The following is a 17933-nucleotide window of genomic DNA, read 5'->3' on the forward strand; positions in this document are numbered from 1 at the left end:
CTTTATGTTTTGTTAAAGGCAATTGAGTTCTTGGTCTATTGGTTCCAAAAGTCTTAGATTAAGCAGATTTGTGAGGTAGCATGTTCAATTCATCAATTCAATTAAATTTTTATGAGGACCAAAATCAACATGTTTGATGATTTTGAGGTACAATATTGTTGCGTAGCGGTCTCACCGAAGACTTTCTTCTAGGTCCAAAGTACATTTGCCACATAGCCAAATATGCAAATATGCCCTAAGGGCTTCACATGGGTTGGACCCATTCCATCTCAAGATTGGAGTCATTAGGTTCCGGTGATACGTCCAAATTAACCCGATGGCTCTTGTTCATGTTGATATATTCTACTGTCAATGATTTAGGGCTAGTTTGGGATTGCTGCGATTTAAAAAAAAAAAAAAAAAACTGCTGCTGCTATGTTGTGAGAATAATCAGCTGTGAATTAAAACAGTTTCGTGTTTGGTAAATAATACTTTTAAAAGTGTTGTCAGTACATAAAACAACTTTAGAGTGTGTTTTAATTGAAAACAGTTTCTAAAAGTAACATATAGATTGCTTTTAAAATCTGCTGTCAGTAACCAATAATTTTAAATTAAAGCTGTTTTTTATTTATTTACCAAACACAATAAAATTTAAAAGTTGATACAAAAGCTGATTTTTTTTTTAAAGCAAAACAATCTCAAACAGGATCCTAAAACGGTAAAAAAGTAAGTAAAATTAAGTTTCCTTTTCATCACTGAAAAATACCATTCTCACCACGAGACTAGGGATAGTTACACTGTAAAACAAAGAAATTTATCAAGTGGGATTAAGCAATGAAGAAATGATTCACAAATTAACTAGTGGGATTAAACAAAGTCTTAGATTAAGCAGATTTGTGAGGTAGCCTGTTAAACTCAATTAAATTTTTATGAGGACCAAAATCAACATGTTTGATGATTTTGAGGTACAATATTGTTGCGTAGCGGTCTCACCGAAGACTTTCTTCTAGGTCCAAAGTACATTTGCCACATAGCCAAATATGCAAATATGCCCTAAGGGCTTCACATGGGTTGGACCCATTCCATCTCAAGATTGGAGTCATTAGGTTCCGGTGATACGTCCAAATTAACCCGATGGCTCTTGTTCATGTTGATATATTCTACTATCAATGATTTAGGGCTAGTTTGGGATTGCTGCGATTTAAAAAAAAAAAAAAAAAAACTGCTGCTGCTATGTTGTGAGAATAATCAGCTGTGAATTAAAACAGTTTCGTGTTTGGTAAATAATACTTTTAAAAGTGTTGTCAGTACATAAAACAACTTTAGAGTGTGTTTTAATTGAAAACAATTTCTAAAAGTAACATATAGATTGCTTTTAAAATCTGCTGTCAGTAACCAATAATTTTAAATTAAAGCTGTTTTTTATTTATTTACCAAACACAATAAAATCTAAAAGTTGATACAAAAGCTGATTTTTTTTTAAAGCAAAACAATCTCAAACAGGATCCTAAAACGGTAAAAAAGTAAGTAAAATTTTAATCACTGAAAAATACCATTCTCACCACGAGACTAGGGATAGTTACACTGTAAAACAAAGAAATTTATCAAGTGGGATTAAGCAATGAAGAAATGATTCACAAATTAACTAGTGGGATTAAACAAAGTCTTAGATTAAGCAGATTTGTGAGGTAGCCTGTTAAACTCAATCAAATTTTTATGAGGACCAAAATCAACATGTTTGATGATTTTGAGGTACAATATTGTTGCGTAGCGGTCTCACCTAAGACTTTCTTCTTGGTTCAAAGTACATTTGCCACATAGCCAAATATGCAAATGTTCCCTAAGGGCTTCACATGGGTTGGACCCCATTCCATCTCAATTCTCAAGATTGGAGTCATCAGGTTTTGGTGATACGTCCAAATTAACCCCATGGCTCTTGTTCATGCTGACAGATTCCAATGTCAATGTCAATGTCTAATTAGAACAGTAAGTAAAAGTAAGTTTCCTTTTAATTAATCACTGAAAAATACCATTGTCACCACGAGACCAGGGATGGTAAAACTGGAAAACAAAGAAATTTATCAAGTGGGATTAAGCAATGAAGAAATGATTCACAAATTGACTAGTGAGGTGATGCATGTGATGATGATGAGGGAGAGAAGGACAAGGATGAGGATACGTTTATCGTTTTCAGTTTATATATATTGGTCACTTTCTCAACCATTTATAGCTAGCTAGCTGGATTAATAAAATGAAGAGAGATTGGTTTATATTGAAACTGTCACCTTCGTTTGAAACTTTAGCCACAGAATGAATGACACACACTAGCAAAGGGGTAGGTCCCTTCAAATACAAGAAAAGATATTCCAGCAATAATTTCTCGTGGAGATTGCCTGAATCTTCAATTGGACAAGCAGAAAGATATTTTTGCTGGTGTACGTTTTATACTATAAATGGTAAACTTTTTAGGGGATCGGAAGAGATATTTTAGTTTCTTATATTACTATAAAAGGCACATGCAATTATTCAAAACGGTGAGCTTTGTTCTTCAAACACTGCTCGTACGTTTCTTAATATATGTGCGAAGGTTAACACAATACATTGCTTTTCATTCCGACGTGACGGTGAAGCCGCTCTCTTAAGTTCCAAACTCCGGCAAAGCAAATTTTAGCAGTCAAAACATTCATTTTGGCCCTCTGAATTAATTTTGGATAACAACACAGACATAAACCCAACTTGATTTGTTGTTTAATTAACTAATTAACAATAACATGAAAATGAGAATAATAACCGAACGAACGATAGCGGCTTAAAGCGATCGAAGCCCACCAAGTTAAAATGTTATCTCAACCAATGGACTATTGTACGTCACTGATCCTCGATCGAACAAACTTAACAACAATCAGCACTATATATGGTACCTGTGAAGATATATAACAAGAATTGCTATATATATAAACCATGTCCAGGTGAATGAACTTGGAAAAAGACATATCTACGTGTCGATCTGTGTTTTGCTGAGTCCCAAATGGAAGTTCCAATAATTGGAGTCCGAACCAATGGTATGATATAACCTGTTCTATATAATGCATGATGAGTAGTACGTTCAGTACTCGATCACTGGTTGATATAGATTGAAGAAGACTTTTGTTAGTTTTTTTGATTAGCAGCCAGGTACAAACAACAGTACCTGTGATCTCATGGCCTATGGAGATTCGAGATCGAAGATTGGAGGATGGCGGATCCAATCCAGGGGTTGCCTGCAGTGAACACATTAATTGAACTGTTTAAGTGTTCAACCGGTTCATATTTTGCTCTTTTTTGGTGTTCGATTCGACGAGAATTACTTTAAAGACAATTGATATGCGGCATTAATTATGAGATTGCTTAATTGTAAGTCAATGTGTTTTGCTCGTAGCTAGGTGCATGGAAATTCAACCATCAAGAAACTACATATCCAATCCATGGCAGATCCAATCAAGGAGTGCTAGTGACAAAATTAAATTGCTAATGACATTGTTTAATTAAAGTGAACGAGCAAGAGCCAAGATGTTCGATAAATTAAATTGCTTTGAAAAAAATCTAAATGCCTAACAACAATGAAAACGAGAGGTGTCGGTCATATATATTGTATTTCTGGGTGCGTTTAAGACTATCATCAAAGTTTTACTGCGGACAATTAGCTGAGCACTCACCATCATAGAAGTAAATCACTACTGAGTCCTGGGCACACTGCAATCCTTATCAGAATTATCAGACAATAATAAATACAAGGCCAAGTAACTAGAGTCTTCACTAACATTGATATTTTGGCATTCAATTTTCTTCAGTTGCATTATATTACAACTTGGTTTTTTCAACGGCTGAGAATGATGCCATATTGGCAAAACCTGACAAGAAATGTATGTAGATTCCTTGTAACTTTTCGTGATTGGACCTTCAGTCTGATCATTTCCATATATAAAAGCCCACAAACTGACAAAAGGTTGCAACTCGGTCATTACAATTCTCACTTAAATCAATGAATTATTCTCAAGGGTTTTGGTAGTTAGCCTGTAATACTGCAACTCCTGCACTAGTTTAGTGTAGCTTCTGAGTTTAGGATCTGGGGTCTGAAAATCTTCCATAGATTCTTTAGATCCTTATGCTCTTGGGTTTCTTTCTTCTCCAAGTATATAAGACCATGTATGCTAGTAGTAGAAGTAGAAATATGCTCATGGGTTCTTGATTGGTGCAGGGCTAGCCTGACAATGTCCTTCCACACCCAAAATCGTCCTACTCTTCTTCTCGGTGTTCCAAGCGAAAACCGAACCCAAAACAGAACCAAATCAAGCCCATCTCTAGCTGTACAAGTATCCTCAGTCCTACAAACTAATGGAAAAAGTGGAAGTGGGAATGGAAATCTATCTGATCAGTCTAAGAAAGGCATGGCTCTGAAAAAGTGTCAAGTCCCCAATTTTGTACTAAGCCAACCAAACACTGTGGGCATCATTGGAGGAGTGTCTGTATATTCTAGCCTGCTTTTCTTGGAGAAGCTTGTTTGGTGGAGTCTGAAAGATGGAGGTGAATGCCCACCTTTTCTTGTGTGCAGTGATACAACACAATATAAAGAGCTTCCGATTCGCAGTTTGTTTCAATCACTCAAGAGAAAAGCTACTGAGATCAAATATCCAAGCAGCAATTGGGCCATCGTTGACAGCTTGTGTCAAAAAAGGGCATTTCTCGAGAACTCTGGAGCTCAATGCATAGTCATGCCATGCCATCTGTCTCATGCTTGGCATGAACAGATTTCTGAGGACTGTTCTTTGAGTTTCCTTCATGTTGGTGAGTGTGTTGCTAGAGAGCTCAGAGAAGCGAAGATGAGGCCACTCGAAACTGGGAGTAATGTGAGGATTGGGGTGCTTGCTGCTTATGCAACTTTAACAGCTGGTTTTTACCAGCAGAAGCTAAGAAATCAGGTATACAATTTGAGGCAGCTTATATGAACCAAGCTATCCTAGCTTGATTTACATTGTATACTAATTTTAACATATTTCGGGTCTAGTGGTCGTCTAAACTGATGTTAAAGAGTCTTGGTTCCAGGATGTTAAGAGTCTCTTTGTCTGCATTTCTACAGCTTGAGCTTTCGAGTCTAGAGGTTGTCTAATTCTAATATAGTACCGTGCAAGCTTATTTACATTCATCAGAGTCATGTAGAAGCGATGAGCATGGACATTAAGTGATACTAACTAGCACACAGATAGTTTTGTTCAAAATGGGTGTCATTGAAACAGTTTTCTTTGTTTGTTTTGAATGGCAAATGCACAGGACTTTGAGGTGGTTGTACCAGACAAAGCGACGATGGAACATGTTGTGACTCCTGCAATCGAGGCATTGAAGAGAAGAGACCTGGAAGGGGCACGAAATCTGTTAAGAATCGCAGTGCAGATTCTGTTGGTGAGGGGTGTGAACATCGTCATCATTGCTTCTGATGAATTGCAGGGTATTCTGCCTCATGATGATCCTCTTCTGAAGAAATGTATTGATCCCATGGATGCTTTGGCCAGGTCAACCATAAAATGGGCAAAGGCCACAGGAAATGGTGGATGAAGAGAGCTCATCGCGCAGCAGACCCAAATAAGATGTACAAAATCTTGCTGTCATTGGTGAAGGCTTTGTGTTTATAAACCAAGGTACTTTTCTAAACAGAAGCATTAAGATCTTGAGATGAGACTCGAGGCATATAAAGAAGGAAGGACCTAAAAAGCAACACACCTGAAGTCGATCAAGATTCAATGACAAGCAGTCGTGTTATTCTGTGTTTATACACTAGGATTATATTATGCTTTGTCTAGCTTGCCTGCTCATTCATTGAAATTTACAAATCAATTTCAAATTTATAAAATTAGTATTATAAGTAAATTACTTTCGAATTTATAAGATTCAAAACACATATACACAGACGTTACATCTGGACGAGCAATGTGATCAATCAAAAATTAAACAATAAACTGTTGCAAGGATGGAATGGTAGGAACATTCTCGAAAAGGAAAAGAATAAGTAAATTACTTTCGAATTTATAAGATTCAAAACACGTATACACAGACGTTACATCTGGACGAGCAATGTGATCAATCAAAAATTAAAGTTGCAAGGATGGAATGGTAGGAACATTCTCGAAAAGGAAAAGAGAAATTCAGATATTGAATACCCTAAATGTAACCTGAGCTTCGTTCAGAATCAAAAGAGAACTAATTCAGGAATTTGGAACATGGATGAATTGAATCACTACTACAAATTTGAACCACAAGGATGTTTTGGAGGTGCTTCAACACTGTCTGGTGCATCCTGATAGACCCAAGAAGAGATGAGGTGATGGGCAATTGCAAATGGCCCCGGTATAAACATGGGAGTAAGTTCGCCACTTTCCACACTGTAGTCTGCAGAAAAGTTCTGCCCTTTCTCAACGCCCCTGCACATCTGCTCAACCTTCTCTGCCGCTGTTTTCTGTGCCTTCTCATATTCAGTAAATGTCAAAGCTTTTTTTACATCTTCTCTACTGTGCCATTGGGCGTCTAGTCAAAGTCAAACATAAGTATAAAGAAGAGAATCAGAACTTCATCTATCTAATACGAGTACAATGTAGCTTATCATTTTTATCAAAAATTTCATAAAGCAAATTTCTTGCAGATGCTCCTACTATCACTAAGATGACTTTCTTTTTAGGTCACAATAAGAGGATTCAAATAGTTCATAATCTTGGTCACTAAGTTGTTTGTCATGGAGAAAATAGCACACCAAAAATAAATTTTTCCTTAGGACAAGTTGATTGTAAAGACAGGGCTTGATGATAATAGGGCTTAATTATAAATGCAACAAGATACTATCTCCTACATACCTTCCAACTCTTCCTTGTCGACATTTATTTCAAGTGATTTGGCATATGCAAAGAAACCAACCATCAACTGGCATGGCATGCTACTTGGTCCAACTGGAAATAAGCCAAATTAGGAACTCAATAAATCAATACAGAGCTAAAGAAGAAAAACTGTATGATGCTCAAACGAAGTTTGAAATGTTCATACCAGGCCATGGTTGAGAGCTATGATAGACAACTTCTCCTACTTCAATACCGGTCTCCTCCCATGTTTCTCTCTTCACCGCTTCTTCTAAGCTTTCTCCTGGCTATGGAAAACAAAAAGATCCAAGCTAATGAAACTGTTTTTTAACCCTCAAATGGTCCTCAAGTTGGCCAAGGCACTAACCTCTATAAAACCAGCTAAGCAACTCCACATTCTAGGAACAAATCGGGATTGTCTACTCAACAGAGCACGGTCATTCTCTTTATCAATAACTAACATTATGACAACCTGTTAAAATGGCAAATGTCTGAGACAACTATATAAGGAATTGAAGCAAGTACTGCTTGAAATCGAAATTGGTAAAGCATATTCTCACCGGATCAACACGAGGGTAGACCCGCTTTTTGCAAAGCTCACTAGAACACTGCTTGCGTCTCCCAGCTTCCTTGGGGACTGTCTTTTCTCCACAATGTCCACAAAACAGTGATGTACTGTGCCACTCAAGCAAAGCCCTGGCCTGATCACACACCAAAACCATACAACACATTTGAAACTATATTCGAAAACTGGATAACAAACTTCAATTGAAAACGTCACTTCTATAATGTCAGAACCAACATTTGCATCAATAATCAAACTAGAAAGCATTAACCACAAGCACTTACATGGCCAGCAACAGCCAACTCTGCCATAGCCCTTTCATCAGCCCAATCAGTAGCCACCATAAGTGTTCTGAGCTCAACAAAACACAATTGCTTCCCACCCAATTCAGGAACCACACCATCCTCCTTAGACACATCCATAGCCCAATAAACCGCATCCTCCTCAGGCCTTGAACCCAGATACACCAATGAGTCACCACTCAACTCAACCCCACAATTCCCCAACAAGCCTTTACAATCAGCCAAACTGATCCAACCCAGATACCATGTTGGCTTCAAATCACTGATCCCACCAATGGTTGAGGCCAAAGGCCTGCCCTTTCTGAAAGGCAGCACCTTGAAGCTTGGTGAAGAAGAGGGCAAGTGGGGATTGTCCAAAAGTCGAGTCTTGAGGGTCTCAAGGGCTTGGGTTGGTGAAAATGGGTCACTGGGTTTTGGGGTCTTGGATCTCATAGGATTGCCAGCAAAGGCATGAGACTGGAGGTTTATGGACATGGTGGTGGGAATTGAGCAAAGGGTTCTTCTTGTGAGATTGGGGAGAGCAAGCTTTTTGGATAAAGCTAGGAGATGAAGAGAGGAAGAAGAGAGCTTGACCATGTTTCCATTGGGTGTGATTGCTATGACTATGTCTCCTGTTTTTTTTTGGCAGAAAGCCGAGGGAGGTAGGTAGGTGGTGACTAAGGGCTCTGGAGTATCGACAACTGTCCTAACTGAGACTCGTGCCTGCTTGTAAGACTTGCAGCCACAAAATCAAAATATGCCTCTCACCTCAAGAGCCAGGACCCTTCAAAGTTCAAACCCATATTGGTGTTGAATAAATTGATAGTATGAATGTGATTACGAATGTGGAATGTCGATGCATTCAACACCGATGTGCTGCTTCAAAACATACCACATTGTATAGGTACAACATGAGAAATATAGATATTTTATTGCTGATTTGGCACAGTACAATCACATTTACCATAATCAAGAAACTCTCTTATTTTTGATGTTGTAAAACAATAGCTAGTTTTGCAACAAGATACTATGACACACTAGGGAACCGGAACCAGAACCAGAATAAGAAACATAAAACCTATTGACCTCATCCACAACCAACAGGGACCAAATATTGAAAACAACAAATCTTCCTGGACCACAAATATTTCAAAACTCGGCAGCAGCAGCCCCCTTCAGCATAAGACCTTGATCTCGGACTTAGCTCTCCACCAGCGGGACATCATCAAGCCAGTCACCATATATGCGATTGATTTGATTGATCTTCTTGGATCCTCTCCATTTAAATCCGCACTTCTTACCCTGAACTTCTTCGTTTACAGCAGCAGGAATTGCTGCCATTGCAATTGTAGATGAATCATTCGCGGGAACAGTTTGTGGCTTCGTTGAAATGGGAGCACTTGTCATCACTTCTGCTTCAACCCGCACCCCAGGCACTTGTAACTCTGAGATCAAAAGTTTAATTTTAGATAAAGGGTCAATCGAAGTATAAATGCAGACGCCAAATTCAAAATCATCTCATGAGCATGGAAAAATGTGACAACAGGCCCCTACAAGAAGTCCTCCATGAGCATGATAATGTATACACCAACTAAACGAAAACAAAAGTTAAAATGCAACACACAACATAAAAACACAATACACAAATGTAGAGATTGAAGTACAAGCATGATAGCAAACACTGAATCAGGTATAAAGAACTGAGATTCACTCAGTCTAACAGTTTTACAGTTCTGTTCCAGGCAAGTTCACCAATAGAGACCAGTGCCAAATATGGTTTTTGAACGAAATTCAGAGTCAAACTAGGTTTAAAGTTAATATGAATATAAACTCCTGTTCAGCGTTAGAGTTAATCATACTAAGCAGAGGACCAATAAGCACATAGTAACAATGCAAATGCAAGATACTAGAGAACTAGGAAATACCTGCTTGCCCATGAGCAAAGTGACACTTCTCGCCAAACGGACATTTTCCTGTTTGCTCCCACTTATTACATATCTTAGTCTTCCAATAAACTGGCTTCATGTTTACTCGAAATGCATCCATACCAGTGTTCGCAGGCCTATTATCCTCGGAATGATTAGTGCTACTCACATGTGTCATTGGTGCTCCTGTAGTCCCAATGCTGATTGCTGCGTTCTCCCTATACCTACCCGAATCCTCCCTAAACTTTGCCGGTTCTTCATGAAGAAAGTTACACCTATCTCCATAAGGACACTCCTCGCCATTATTAAACTTCTTGCACAGCTTCATCCTGTGAATTATCTTCTGATCATCCTCCCAATTACCGGTTAATGGCCTATCCTCGTCGCGCACTGTGACAAGCTCTTGCCAATTGGGAGGCGGCTGGCGAATGTCTTCAATGCCATGTGCATAGTTGCAATTCTCACCATTCCTACAGGAACCATTCTTAAAATTTGCACACAGACGAGTCTTGTAAAAAATGTTGTTTGCTCCTCTATTAACCGGAGCATTCGGTGGGTGCACTCTAGAGTTGTTCATAGGCGGGTATGGCATCGGATTTGATTGGGGTTCTTCGGAATTTCGAGGTCTTTTAAAGGGTGGAGCTTGCTGCTCAAACTGAGAATGGTGATCTTCATTGTTCATAGGGAAAGGAGGCCAGCAATTAACAGCATCACTGCCTCCAACATAAAGTGATTGGACCGGCATAAACGATGTTTGATCAGAAAAATTCATGTCTCAGAAACTAGTTAAACCTTGCCTCTGTAATCAATCAAATAAATATGAAAGATTTTAGGCTTCTAAACCACCTAGAATCAATGACGTATAAAATCAACAATCTTTACAATGCTTAATGCCTCAAAATCTTATACAAACATCAAAGTACTATAGCAATCAAGAATCAAAGAACTGACCAGATGATGATCAAAACAACAAGCAGGGTCTAATCAACAACACCCAATTCTGCAAAAGTCTCAAAGAACCAAGCTTTAACGATAAAACTTCAAACCAAGATTGAATTGGGGGCAATGAGACTAATCAAGAAAACCCGGATGAGAATTGTGGGTAAAAGCAAAAACCCAAATTGGAATTGGGGATGATCACACAAGAGTTTACCAAACCCTTTTTATATCAAGGAATAAAGAAGCAAACTTTATCAAAACCCTAGCCGCCAAGGAGCTAAAACCCTAAATTTTGCAAGCAAAATCGGTGCCTCTGAGTCGTACCCACTACCACTAAGAAAGAGCTGCGCCTAAAACCCCTGACGCGTCCCAAAACCCTGAGATTTCGGGGTTAAAAAGTGATGGGGATTTTGACTTTTGACTGAGATTACGGTTCTGTAATTTTAGTTTAACGTTTATAGAAAGAGGTTATAACTTATAATTGTGGGCCATCCGTTGTACTGCTTTGCACGTGTGTCTTCTTATGTTTTTTCTTTTCTTTCTCGAAAAGTCCTAGGACTCTTTTATCTTTCCAAGTTTCAGATTTTCCGTTTTGGGCCATTTTTGAGTCGAGGTTGAATACGATCGAGATGCTTTTGATTTGATCAAACTTAAGTTTGTCTCGTATTTTTTAAATTGGACCTTTACATAGAAAGATCTCCCAATTTAATTTGAATTGAATTTAAAGAGTTAAATAAGAAACGCCGAAAATAAAAATAAACCCATAAAACCTAAACCTATTCTAAGAAAATTAATCCCCACTAATTCAAGAAAAAGAACGCTAATTCAAATTAAAAGAAAAGCTCTAAAGATTATAATCCTGAGCAAGGATCTAAGGCATGTATATGTAGGGGTCATCATTTGGCCAGCGGATCAATGGGCCGATGGACACTCATCCGGTCAGACGGGTAAAAGCCCGGCCTGGCCCGTCAGTATTAAGGGCCGAGCTTAGTTTAGGGTTTTGAAGCCCGACCCACCAAAATAGGACTCTGCACAACAACAAAAATTTAGGTTATAAGGTTTCTTATCCCCAATTCTTTGACATGTTGGCACAATCATACCCTATGTCTTCTTCAATTTTTACATACTGCTCTATCAATCTCTAACCCAGCATCAAGATCAAACCTTGGATACCTCTACATGATCATTTCAGCTTCTTCCCGAATGGTATTTTTCAAGTTGGAACTTGGCTTGATCATGAAAATAAATTTAGTTTCGAACAAGATTCAACTTGGCTATTTTTATTTGAATTTAAATGAGATAAAGTTACTTAGAAATTAATGCTCAAAATGAATGATTAATCAAACTTCAACCGGGGAGGGGGGGACATTGAGCCGAAACCCCTAATTACAATAAGCATCTAGAGAACATCCCAGCTTAAAAGAAATTTAATTTTCGAAGATCATATCGGTTAGTCAAGCAAATAAATGATCAAGAAATATAATAGTGATAACATTCAAGAATTTTACACTAAAAAAAGAAACAGATTAATTGAAGTTAGCATCTGATGTAATATTGAAGTTTACACTCAATAAAATTAGTCCATTCAGTAAATAATAAAGGAAAAAAGAAAAAGAATGACAATTTAAAAAGAAGACATGATCAAACATGCTGCTAGATAGGAATGACAAAAATCCCCAGCGAGGCGGAGCTCAATTGGATACTCGTCCCTAATGGGGGGAGAATTCATGGACAAATAGGGAATAGGGATGAGGATCCCCAATCCCCGCTATCTAAGATTGAGGATGGGTCGGGGATGATATTGTGTTCCCTATCTCCAAACCCGCCCCAATAATATATACATATGTTTAATTTATATATATATATATATATTTTAATTTATATATATATATATATATATATATATATATAAATTTATTTTTTATAATATAATCACAAATATATACATTTACTACTTTACTTTAATGGTTACACTTTTTATTTTAATGGTGTTTTGACTTTTGCACTGAATTATGAATTTAATCATGTTTTAATTTTATTTATTATAGATTTTGATTTTAAAAAAGACAATATGAGAAAAAATTATTTTATTTATTAAATTCTTATTGGGGATTTGGGACGGGTTTGGAGGCTTAGGCCATCTCCAACCCTAGGCTAAGGGGTTGGTATAGCCCAAAAAACACCATTTTCCATCTTCAACCCAAGGCTATGCTATAACAAAAACTGATTTGGGGGGCTAAAAGGGCCAAGGGCTGGGCTAAACATAGCCCTTTGTTTAGCCCTTGGGCTTCTTCTTCGTGGGGACCACGCTGGTGGCATAAAATTCTAATCAACAAAATCAATGGCTGAGATTAAAGGACAAACAATAAAATAACATGATATTTAAACTTATAGCCCTAAGGGTTGGAGATGGTAGAAATTATAGCCCTTACTATTTACATGAATAGTGATTATCGGGGGCTAAAATTTAGCTGGGGGCTATTTTAGCCCCCCACAGCTGGAGATGGCCTTAGTCCTCAGTGGGGATGGGAACGGAGAATCTCCAATAAAAGTACTGGGGCGGGGATGGGGGTGGAGAATGACCTCGAGAATGGAGATGATATTGTGATCCTCATCCCCAATCCGCTCCATTGCCATCCCTATTGTGATCCTCATCCCCAATCCGCCCCATTGCCATCCCTACTGCTAGAAAAGTAGAAAGTGGTTTTATTTTTGCGGTAAATAACTTTTATTTGTCTCAGGATGAACTTTCTCCGATCACCTGTATTCTCTGCACCACCGTCTCCTCGCCACGTCTTCATCGGTCTCCAACCTCGGCGCCGGCGTTCTCCTCCTCCACGGCTCCACATATCAGGTTCGTTTGCCACTTCTTCCATTAACATGTGATGCGATTGATCCCAGAAAAAAAAGTTTGATTTGAATCCATTGGCAACCAACCTATAGGTTTGATCACTTCTAAAGTTCACTAATTTCTAGGCTCTGTGGAACACTCAGAGTTAGACATTTTTGATCAGTTTTCAAAGTGATTACCTTGATCACAAGCTCTGGGCCTCAGGTTTGTTCTCAATATTATATGTTTACTTTGATGAGTTATACTTGTTGCACCCAGAATCTCACAAAAGTTAAGTAATGGAGTGTAGGGAAAACAAACCATAACATATTGATGAGGTCAATGAAGGGAACCTATTAATACGCTCATGAAGCTTTAGGTCCAGTTGGGAGTTGAAGCTTTTATCCCAATTTAGGAAGGGCATTATAAAGTTGGAATCCAATGACAACTCGGCTTTTCTAGCTATTGCGCATGATGTTCAGTTTGGGGTGAGTTTGTGTTCTTTGTTTGCCATCAAATGAAATGCAAGAGGTATGGAGGGAAAAGTTGAATTTGACTCACTTTGAACTTCCGATATTTGCATCTATGCTTTATTGAATCGCAGCATCTGGTTCTTATCTGCATAATTATTGGTTTGCTCGGATATTTGATGCTTAAAGGGATTGTAAATTATTGAAATGAGGGAAGCCCCTGTCATATAAAGTGAACAACTCAGAGATTCCTTGAATCCAATATCTGTTTTCCTTTTCTGGGCTATTTTCTTGTTGGTTTGAATCTAGAGCTGTAGTTAACGGTCTATGATTTAGACTTCAATTTTTCTGTTAATCTTTGTAACCCCTGTGAGGGTTGGACCAGGTTGTAAAGTAGTGTTGAAGTATCAATTCTGCATGTTCCCCACCCCCACACACAAACCCTGAGTGAGAGTTGATAGAGGTACAAAAAACTAAGTAACTCCATTAATATAAAAATACAGAGAGTGGAAGAGATTGCCTAATTCAGTTGCACCTTGCAACATAATTAGAAATCCTCCCTAGTACAGTTGTATGGTTGATTGGCTATACTTGTGAAAATGTGCCTTCAACCATGATCAACCTAAGCTTATTTATCTCTTAAAGGAAAGTGGGGGAAAAATTACTAGACAGATTTTGAGAAGGGATCTGAAGTGTAAGAGTCTTCTACACCTCATTTCCTTAAACATCACCATCTGAATAATGTATTACAGACCTGCAACCAAGCAACATTTACAAATTATGTTCCGAGCCACATAGTTGTGTTGGGAAACCAATGAATTTGGAAGACTAGAACATACAGTAGTCCTTTGGAGTTTTGCATTTAAAACATTCTTGCCGGTTAGCATAATTGTGCACTCCACATCCGGCTCTGTTTCCATTCAAAATGCCATAAGAATTAGGAAACTGAAGAGAAATGCCAGTATTCACTAGCTCTAGAAGTAAACATGCTTTGTTAAATGTAAAATTTAAGTTAAAGAAGGAGAGTGCTATACTTGTATCAAAATATGGTGAAACAATGGAGGCTAGTTATCTTGCGACTGTTAGTTTCAGTGGCAACTGCTAAGTGAGTATGTTCTAGTCTACATTAGGTTCTGTATTCTCTAGAGATTATGCATGCAATAGTGTATAGACATATTGTCTATCATTTTCCTAACAGACAAAAGATAATACTAGATGTGAAGTTACCTATTGCAAATCCAGTCACCAGCTTTCCATCCTGGTGGTGCACTGCCATCAGATCCATAGCCTCCAGAAGCCATCATGTTATACCCACCACTGTAGTCATTTTTCAATGCAGTGCATCTGAAGCAATTTGGTCTCTGTGCATAATTGTGAGCTCCACAGTTGCAAAACCAGTCCCCCGCCAAGACTTCTGTTCTGTTGCTTCCATATGTCGAGGGATCAGGGCCACCATACTTGGGGTACCCACATCGTTGGCATGCTTCCCGCTTTTTAAAATTCAAGTGCTGGCATGCGCCACACATCCAGTCTCCTCCTGCCCAGCTCATTCTTCCTGTGTATGCAATCAACATGAGAGTTAGCAAATGATAAGCCAACATTATAAATATATTCATTGTGTGATTAGAAATTTATTGAGAGCTTCATCAGATCATCAAGATGACAGCTTAGCTAGAGAAGGTGTATTGTTTCTGTGATAGCTGAGATAGCCACAAAAGTCTAAAAACAGTAGTTAACAAATGGTAGAGATGCTACTTCTACTAGCTCATCAGTACTGTTCCATGAGGGAAGAAAGATATTCTGCATAGCCCTGGCCTTAAGTTCATTGTTTTATAACAATAACAGCTTTAGGAGTTTCAAACACAGCGATTTATCTGAATTCCAGAACACAAAGCAGAAGGAAGGAGCTAGAGCTCACCTGAAGATTGTAAGGACTTAGAATACAAAAGAATTGGGACTGTAGTAGCTCTGCTTGAACTGTGCCTGTTGTAGAAGAATACTACTTTGTCAATGAGTTGGTGTTCTTGTTGTTCGGGTTGGGAGGTTTATATAGTACTTGTTCAAGGCTAGATGTGTGGGGGCCATGGATGTTCCGGTTTTATTCTCTGGCTTTCTGCAGATAGGTTTTCCTTAATATGCATAGAGGATTCCTTAAGATTGTTACTTCATGTATATTTTAGGATTCTTCACTCAACTAGTCACTTCTGTTTCTTTCACTACTGTTGAGAGTTAGAAGAGGAGGGTGGCAAGTGGGTTTCTAAAGGTGGGGGGCAGAACTAGCCAGTTGAGTTCATGCATACACACAATTTTCCCAATAAAATTCCACATGTGACCCCTACACCTGCCCCATCTTTACATTATTCTTCATGCATTATTGCCAAAAAATACGCTTGGAACTATTATTCTTCTTGTTCTTCTCAGTATATCCACAATTTTTATCTATGAAGGTGTTATGAGGGGAAGCTGCTACTTGAAAGTTGAAAGAGGCCCAGAGAATATATCTTCCCTGTTTTATGTCAAAGGGACTACAATCTGATCGTGTAAGTTATCTGATCACCATCTTGTAATGCTTAACCTGGTCTTATTAGATCACTTATTATATGATCATCTGTTGACCGACTATTGCATGGTGCAATTTAACACTAATGTGATTGGAAGATATGATGTGGTTTACCTGATCACCCTTTTGTAACAGGTAACATTTACTTAGTACATCAATTATTATGATGAATCGAATAGACCCGTCATATATTGTGATCGAAAGATATGGTCCTGCAGGGTTAGTCTTTTTTCCTTTCACATCTCTGATTAACATTGGTTTTCACGTGGGGAGCTGAGATCAATGTTTACATACACACATACGTCACACGCTAAAAGTGCTTCTCATCCAGTTTGCACATACACCTTCCCTAAGTAGTTCATGCAGATGTGGGTCATGTTAGAAAGGGCCACAGACTGGAGGTAGAGAGGAACTTTTCTACTACTAGTTTTTCACTCAGAATCAATTCCTCCAAATGCACATCCATTACCAAATTCTTCTTACCTTCTAGGTTGCTTTTTGTCTTTTGGCAATAATTGAAATGCCATTCGAAGATTCATATCACATTGTTTAGTTACCGACCTTTAACCGTTAATTGATAAAATGTTGCTAAACATCCAATTCTTTCATTTCATATGGATTTACAACTTTAGATCAATATATTGTGAGACTCGTGGGAAACTCATTTCATACAAGACAGAGGAAGGAATCTGAAAATTAGTAAGAAGACTAATATTTTCTTTTATATGTATATTAAATATTCATGTGTGTAAACTGTAAATGTATTTGTTTAGTGTCCTAAGAATGTATAAACTCAAATGTGATTTGTGAGGTGACTAACTGGGTCCTCTACCAGGTGGTGGTGGACCACGTGTTTGGAGATCAATCTTGAAGTGAAGAAAGCAAATGGGTATATGGGGTAGCAAATCTTAGCCTTCCATGCAGCTCCACTCTCTTTAAGTAAAAGGAATGCTTTCGGTCTTTCAGTAAGTTTAATTGGAATAAGAATCGCGGCGGACCGACGCTGGTTATGCAGAATGAGCTGGAGAACCTGGTATGTCTCAAAAGTGCCAGATAGGAGGCATTAAGGCCTTGTAGCTTTTTTCTATCGAGCAACTGCAACTGCAACTTAATTCTGAATTCAAATTATAACCAGTCTCTGCCTTTTTCTAGGCCGGTAAATAGTTCTTTCTGTATACCGCTTTGTTTACTGCAAATTCATATATAGGTTCGCCGGATTTAGCTCTTGTGAAAGGAATGCAATCCCTTCCCTTGGCTGAAGGGATTTATTTTCGCTCGAGCTATTTGGGTATTTAGTTTCCTCTTGCAGGTATCGATCATTGGGAAGCCTCCCAAACGGAACCTTAATTCATTCGCCAGCAGACCTTTTTAATGTCAACTTGGGTCCAGGGACCCAATCTACCTCCCCATGTGGGTGTAGAATGAAAAAGGAAAAAGAAGCATATTTAAACTTGCAAACCCATCGCAAGCTTCTTCATCAAGAGCCAGAATATATTGCTCTAGTAA

General features: G+C 38.3%; 4 protein-coding genes and 1 long non-coding RNA gene across 8 annotated transcripts; 2 read left to right on the top strand and 3 right to left on the bottom strand.

Annotated features, from left to right (window-relative positions):
* Positions 1–3956: 3956 nt before the first annotated feature.
* On the top strand, positions 3957–5880 carry LOC133710538 (uncharacterized). Its single transcript, XM_062136640.1, has 2 exons — positions 3957–4937; positions 5287–5880. Exons 1-2 carry the CDS (start codon positions 4167–4169, stop codon positions 5566–5568), a joined length of 1053 nt encoding a protein of 350 aa, XP_061992624.1. The 5' UTR covers positions 3957–4166; the 3' UTR covers positions 5569–5880.
* Positions 5881–6008: 128 nt separating this feature from the next.
* Positions 6009–8382, bottom strand: LOC133710532 (nudix hydrolase 19, chloroplastic). Its single transcript, XM_062136627.1, has 6 exons — positions 7707–8382; positions 7418–7558; positions 7225–7329; positions 7045–7144; positions 6858–6950; positions 6009–6534 (listed from the first exon to the last, which is right to left on the bottom strand). Exons 1-6 carry the CDS (start codon positions 8298–8300, stop codon positions 6251–6253), a joined length of 1317 nt encoding a protein of 438 aa, XP_061992611.1. The 5' UTR covers positions 8301–8382; the 3' UTR covers positions 6009–6250.
* Positions 8383–8615: 233 nt separating this feature from the next.
* LOC133710548 (zinc finger CCCH domain-containing protein 39) lies at positions 8616–10950 on the bottom strand. Of its 2 annotated transcripts, XM_062136658.1 has the most exons (3): positions 10580–10949; positions 9629–10427; positions 8616–9148 (listed from the first exon to the last, which is right to left on the bottom strand). In XM_062136658.1, the coding sequence occupies exons 2-3, from the start codon at positions 10398–10400 to the stop codon at positions 8904–8906; spliced, it is 1017 nt and encodes a 338-aa protein (XP_061992642.1). In that variant the 5' UTR covers positions 10401–10427; positions 10580–10949; the 3' UTR covers positions 8616–8903. The 2 variants fall into 2 exon arrangements, with proteins under 2 accessions (XP_061992642.1, XP_061992634.1); XM_062136650.1 differs by having other exon boundaries at positions 9629–10950.
* Positions 10951–13041: 2091 nt separating this feature from the next.
* Positions 13042–17610, top strand: LOC133710572 (uncharacterized). Of its 3 annotated transcripts, none has more exons than XR_009846739.1 (5): positions 13042–13421; positions 13511–13622; positions 13708–13885; positions 16315–16407; positions 17263–17610. It is a non-coding gene; the product is annotated as an uncharacterized LOC133710572 (long non-coding RNA). The 3 variants fall into 3 exon arrangements; XR_009846747.1 differs by having other exon boundaries at positions 13045–13421; positions 13544–13622; XR_009846744.1 differs by lacking the exons at positions 13511–13622; positions 13708–13885 and having other exon boundaries at positions 13055–13421.
* On the bottom strand, positions 14328–16257 carry LOC133710564 (uncharacterized). Its single transcript, XM_062136669.1, has 4 exons — positions 15786–16257; positions 15095–15422; positions 14707–14777; positions 14328–14621 (listed from the first exon to the last, which is right to left on the bottom strand). The coding sequence occupies exons 2-4, from the start codon at positions 15415–15417 to the stop codon at positions 14614–14616; spliced, it is 402 nt and encodes a 133-aa protein (XP_061992653.1). The 5' UTR covers positions 15418–15422; positions 15786–16257; the 3' UTR covers positions 14328–14613.
* Positions 17611–17933: the final 323 nt, after the last annotated feature.

Source organism: Rosa rugosa, chromosome 1 (assembly GCF_958449725.1).
Source record: "Rosa rugosa chromosome 1, drRosRugo1.1, whole genome shotgun sequence".
Lineage (NCBI taxonomy): Eukaryota > Viridiplantae > Streptophyta > Magnoliopsida > Rosales > Rosaceae > Rosa > Rosa rugosa.

Excerpts from the sequence above, each read along its gene's own strand:
- LOC133710564 (XM_062136669.1), bottom strand. The coding sequence starts at position 15,417 with ATGAGCTGGGCAGGAGGAGACTGGATGTGTGGCGCATGCCAGCACTTG. Across the intron at positions 14,778-15,094 it reads GGTGACTGGATTTGCAATAG|AGCCGGATGTGGAGTGCACA; the intron begins GTAACTTCACAT and ends GAATGGAAACAG.
- LOC133710538 (XM_062136640.1), top strand. The coding sequence starts at position 4,167 with ATGCTAGTAGTAGAAGTAGAAATATGCTCATGGGTTCTTGATTGGTGC. Across the intron at positions 4,938-5,286 it reads AGCAGAAGCTAAGAAATCAG|GACTTTGAGGTGGTTGTACC; the intron begins GTATACAATTTG and ends GCAAATGCACAG.
- LOC133710532 (XM_062136627.1), bottom strand. The coding sequence starts at position 8,300 with ATGGTCAAGCTCTCTTCTTCCTCTCTTCATCTCCTAGCTTTATCCAAA. Across the intron at positions 7,330-7,417 it reads TCTACCCTCGTGTTGATCCG|GTTGTCATAATGTTAGTTAT; the intron begins GTGAGAATATGC and ends CCATTTTAACAG. Across the intron at positions 7,145-7,224 it reads GCTTAGCTGGTTTTATAGAG|CCAGGAGAAAGCTTAGAAGA; the intron begins GTTAGTGCCTTG and ends TGTTTTCCATAG.
- LOC133710548 (XM_062136650.1), bottom strand. The coding sequence starts at position 10,400 with ATGAATTTTTCTGATCAAACATCGTTTATGCCGGTCCAATCACTTTAT. Across the intron at positions 9,149-9,628 it reads CTTTGCTCATGGGCAAGCAG|AGTTACAAGTGCCTGGGGTG; the intron begins GTATTTCCTAGT and ends TTTTGATCTCAG.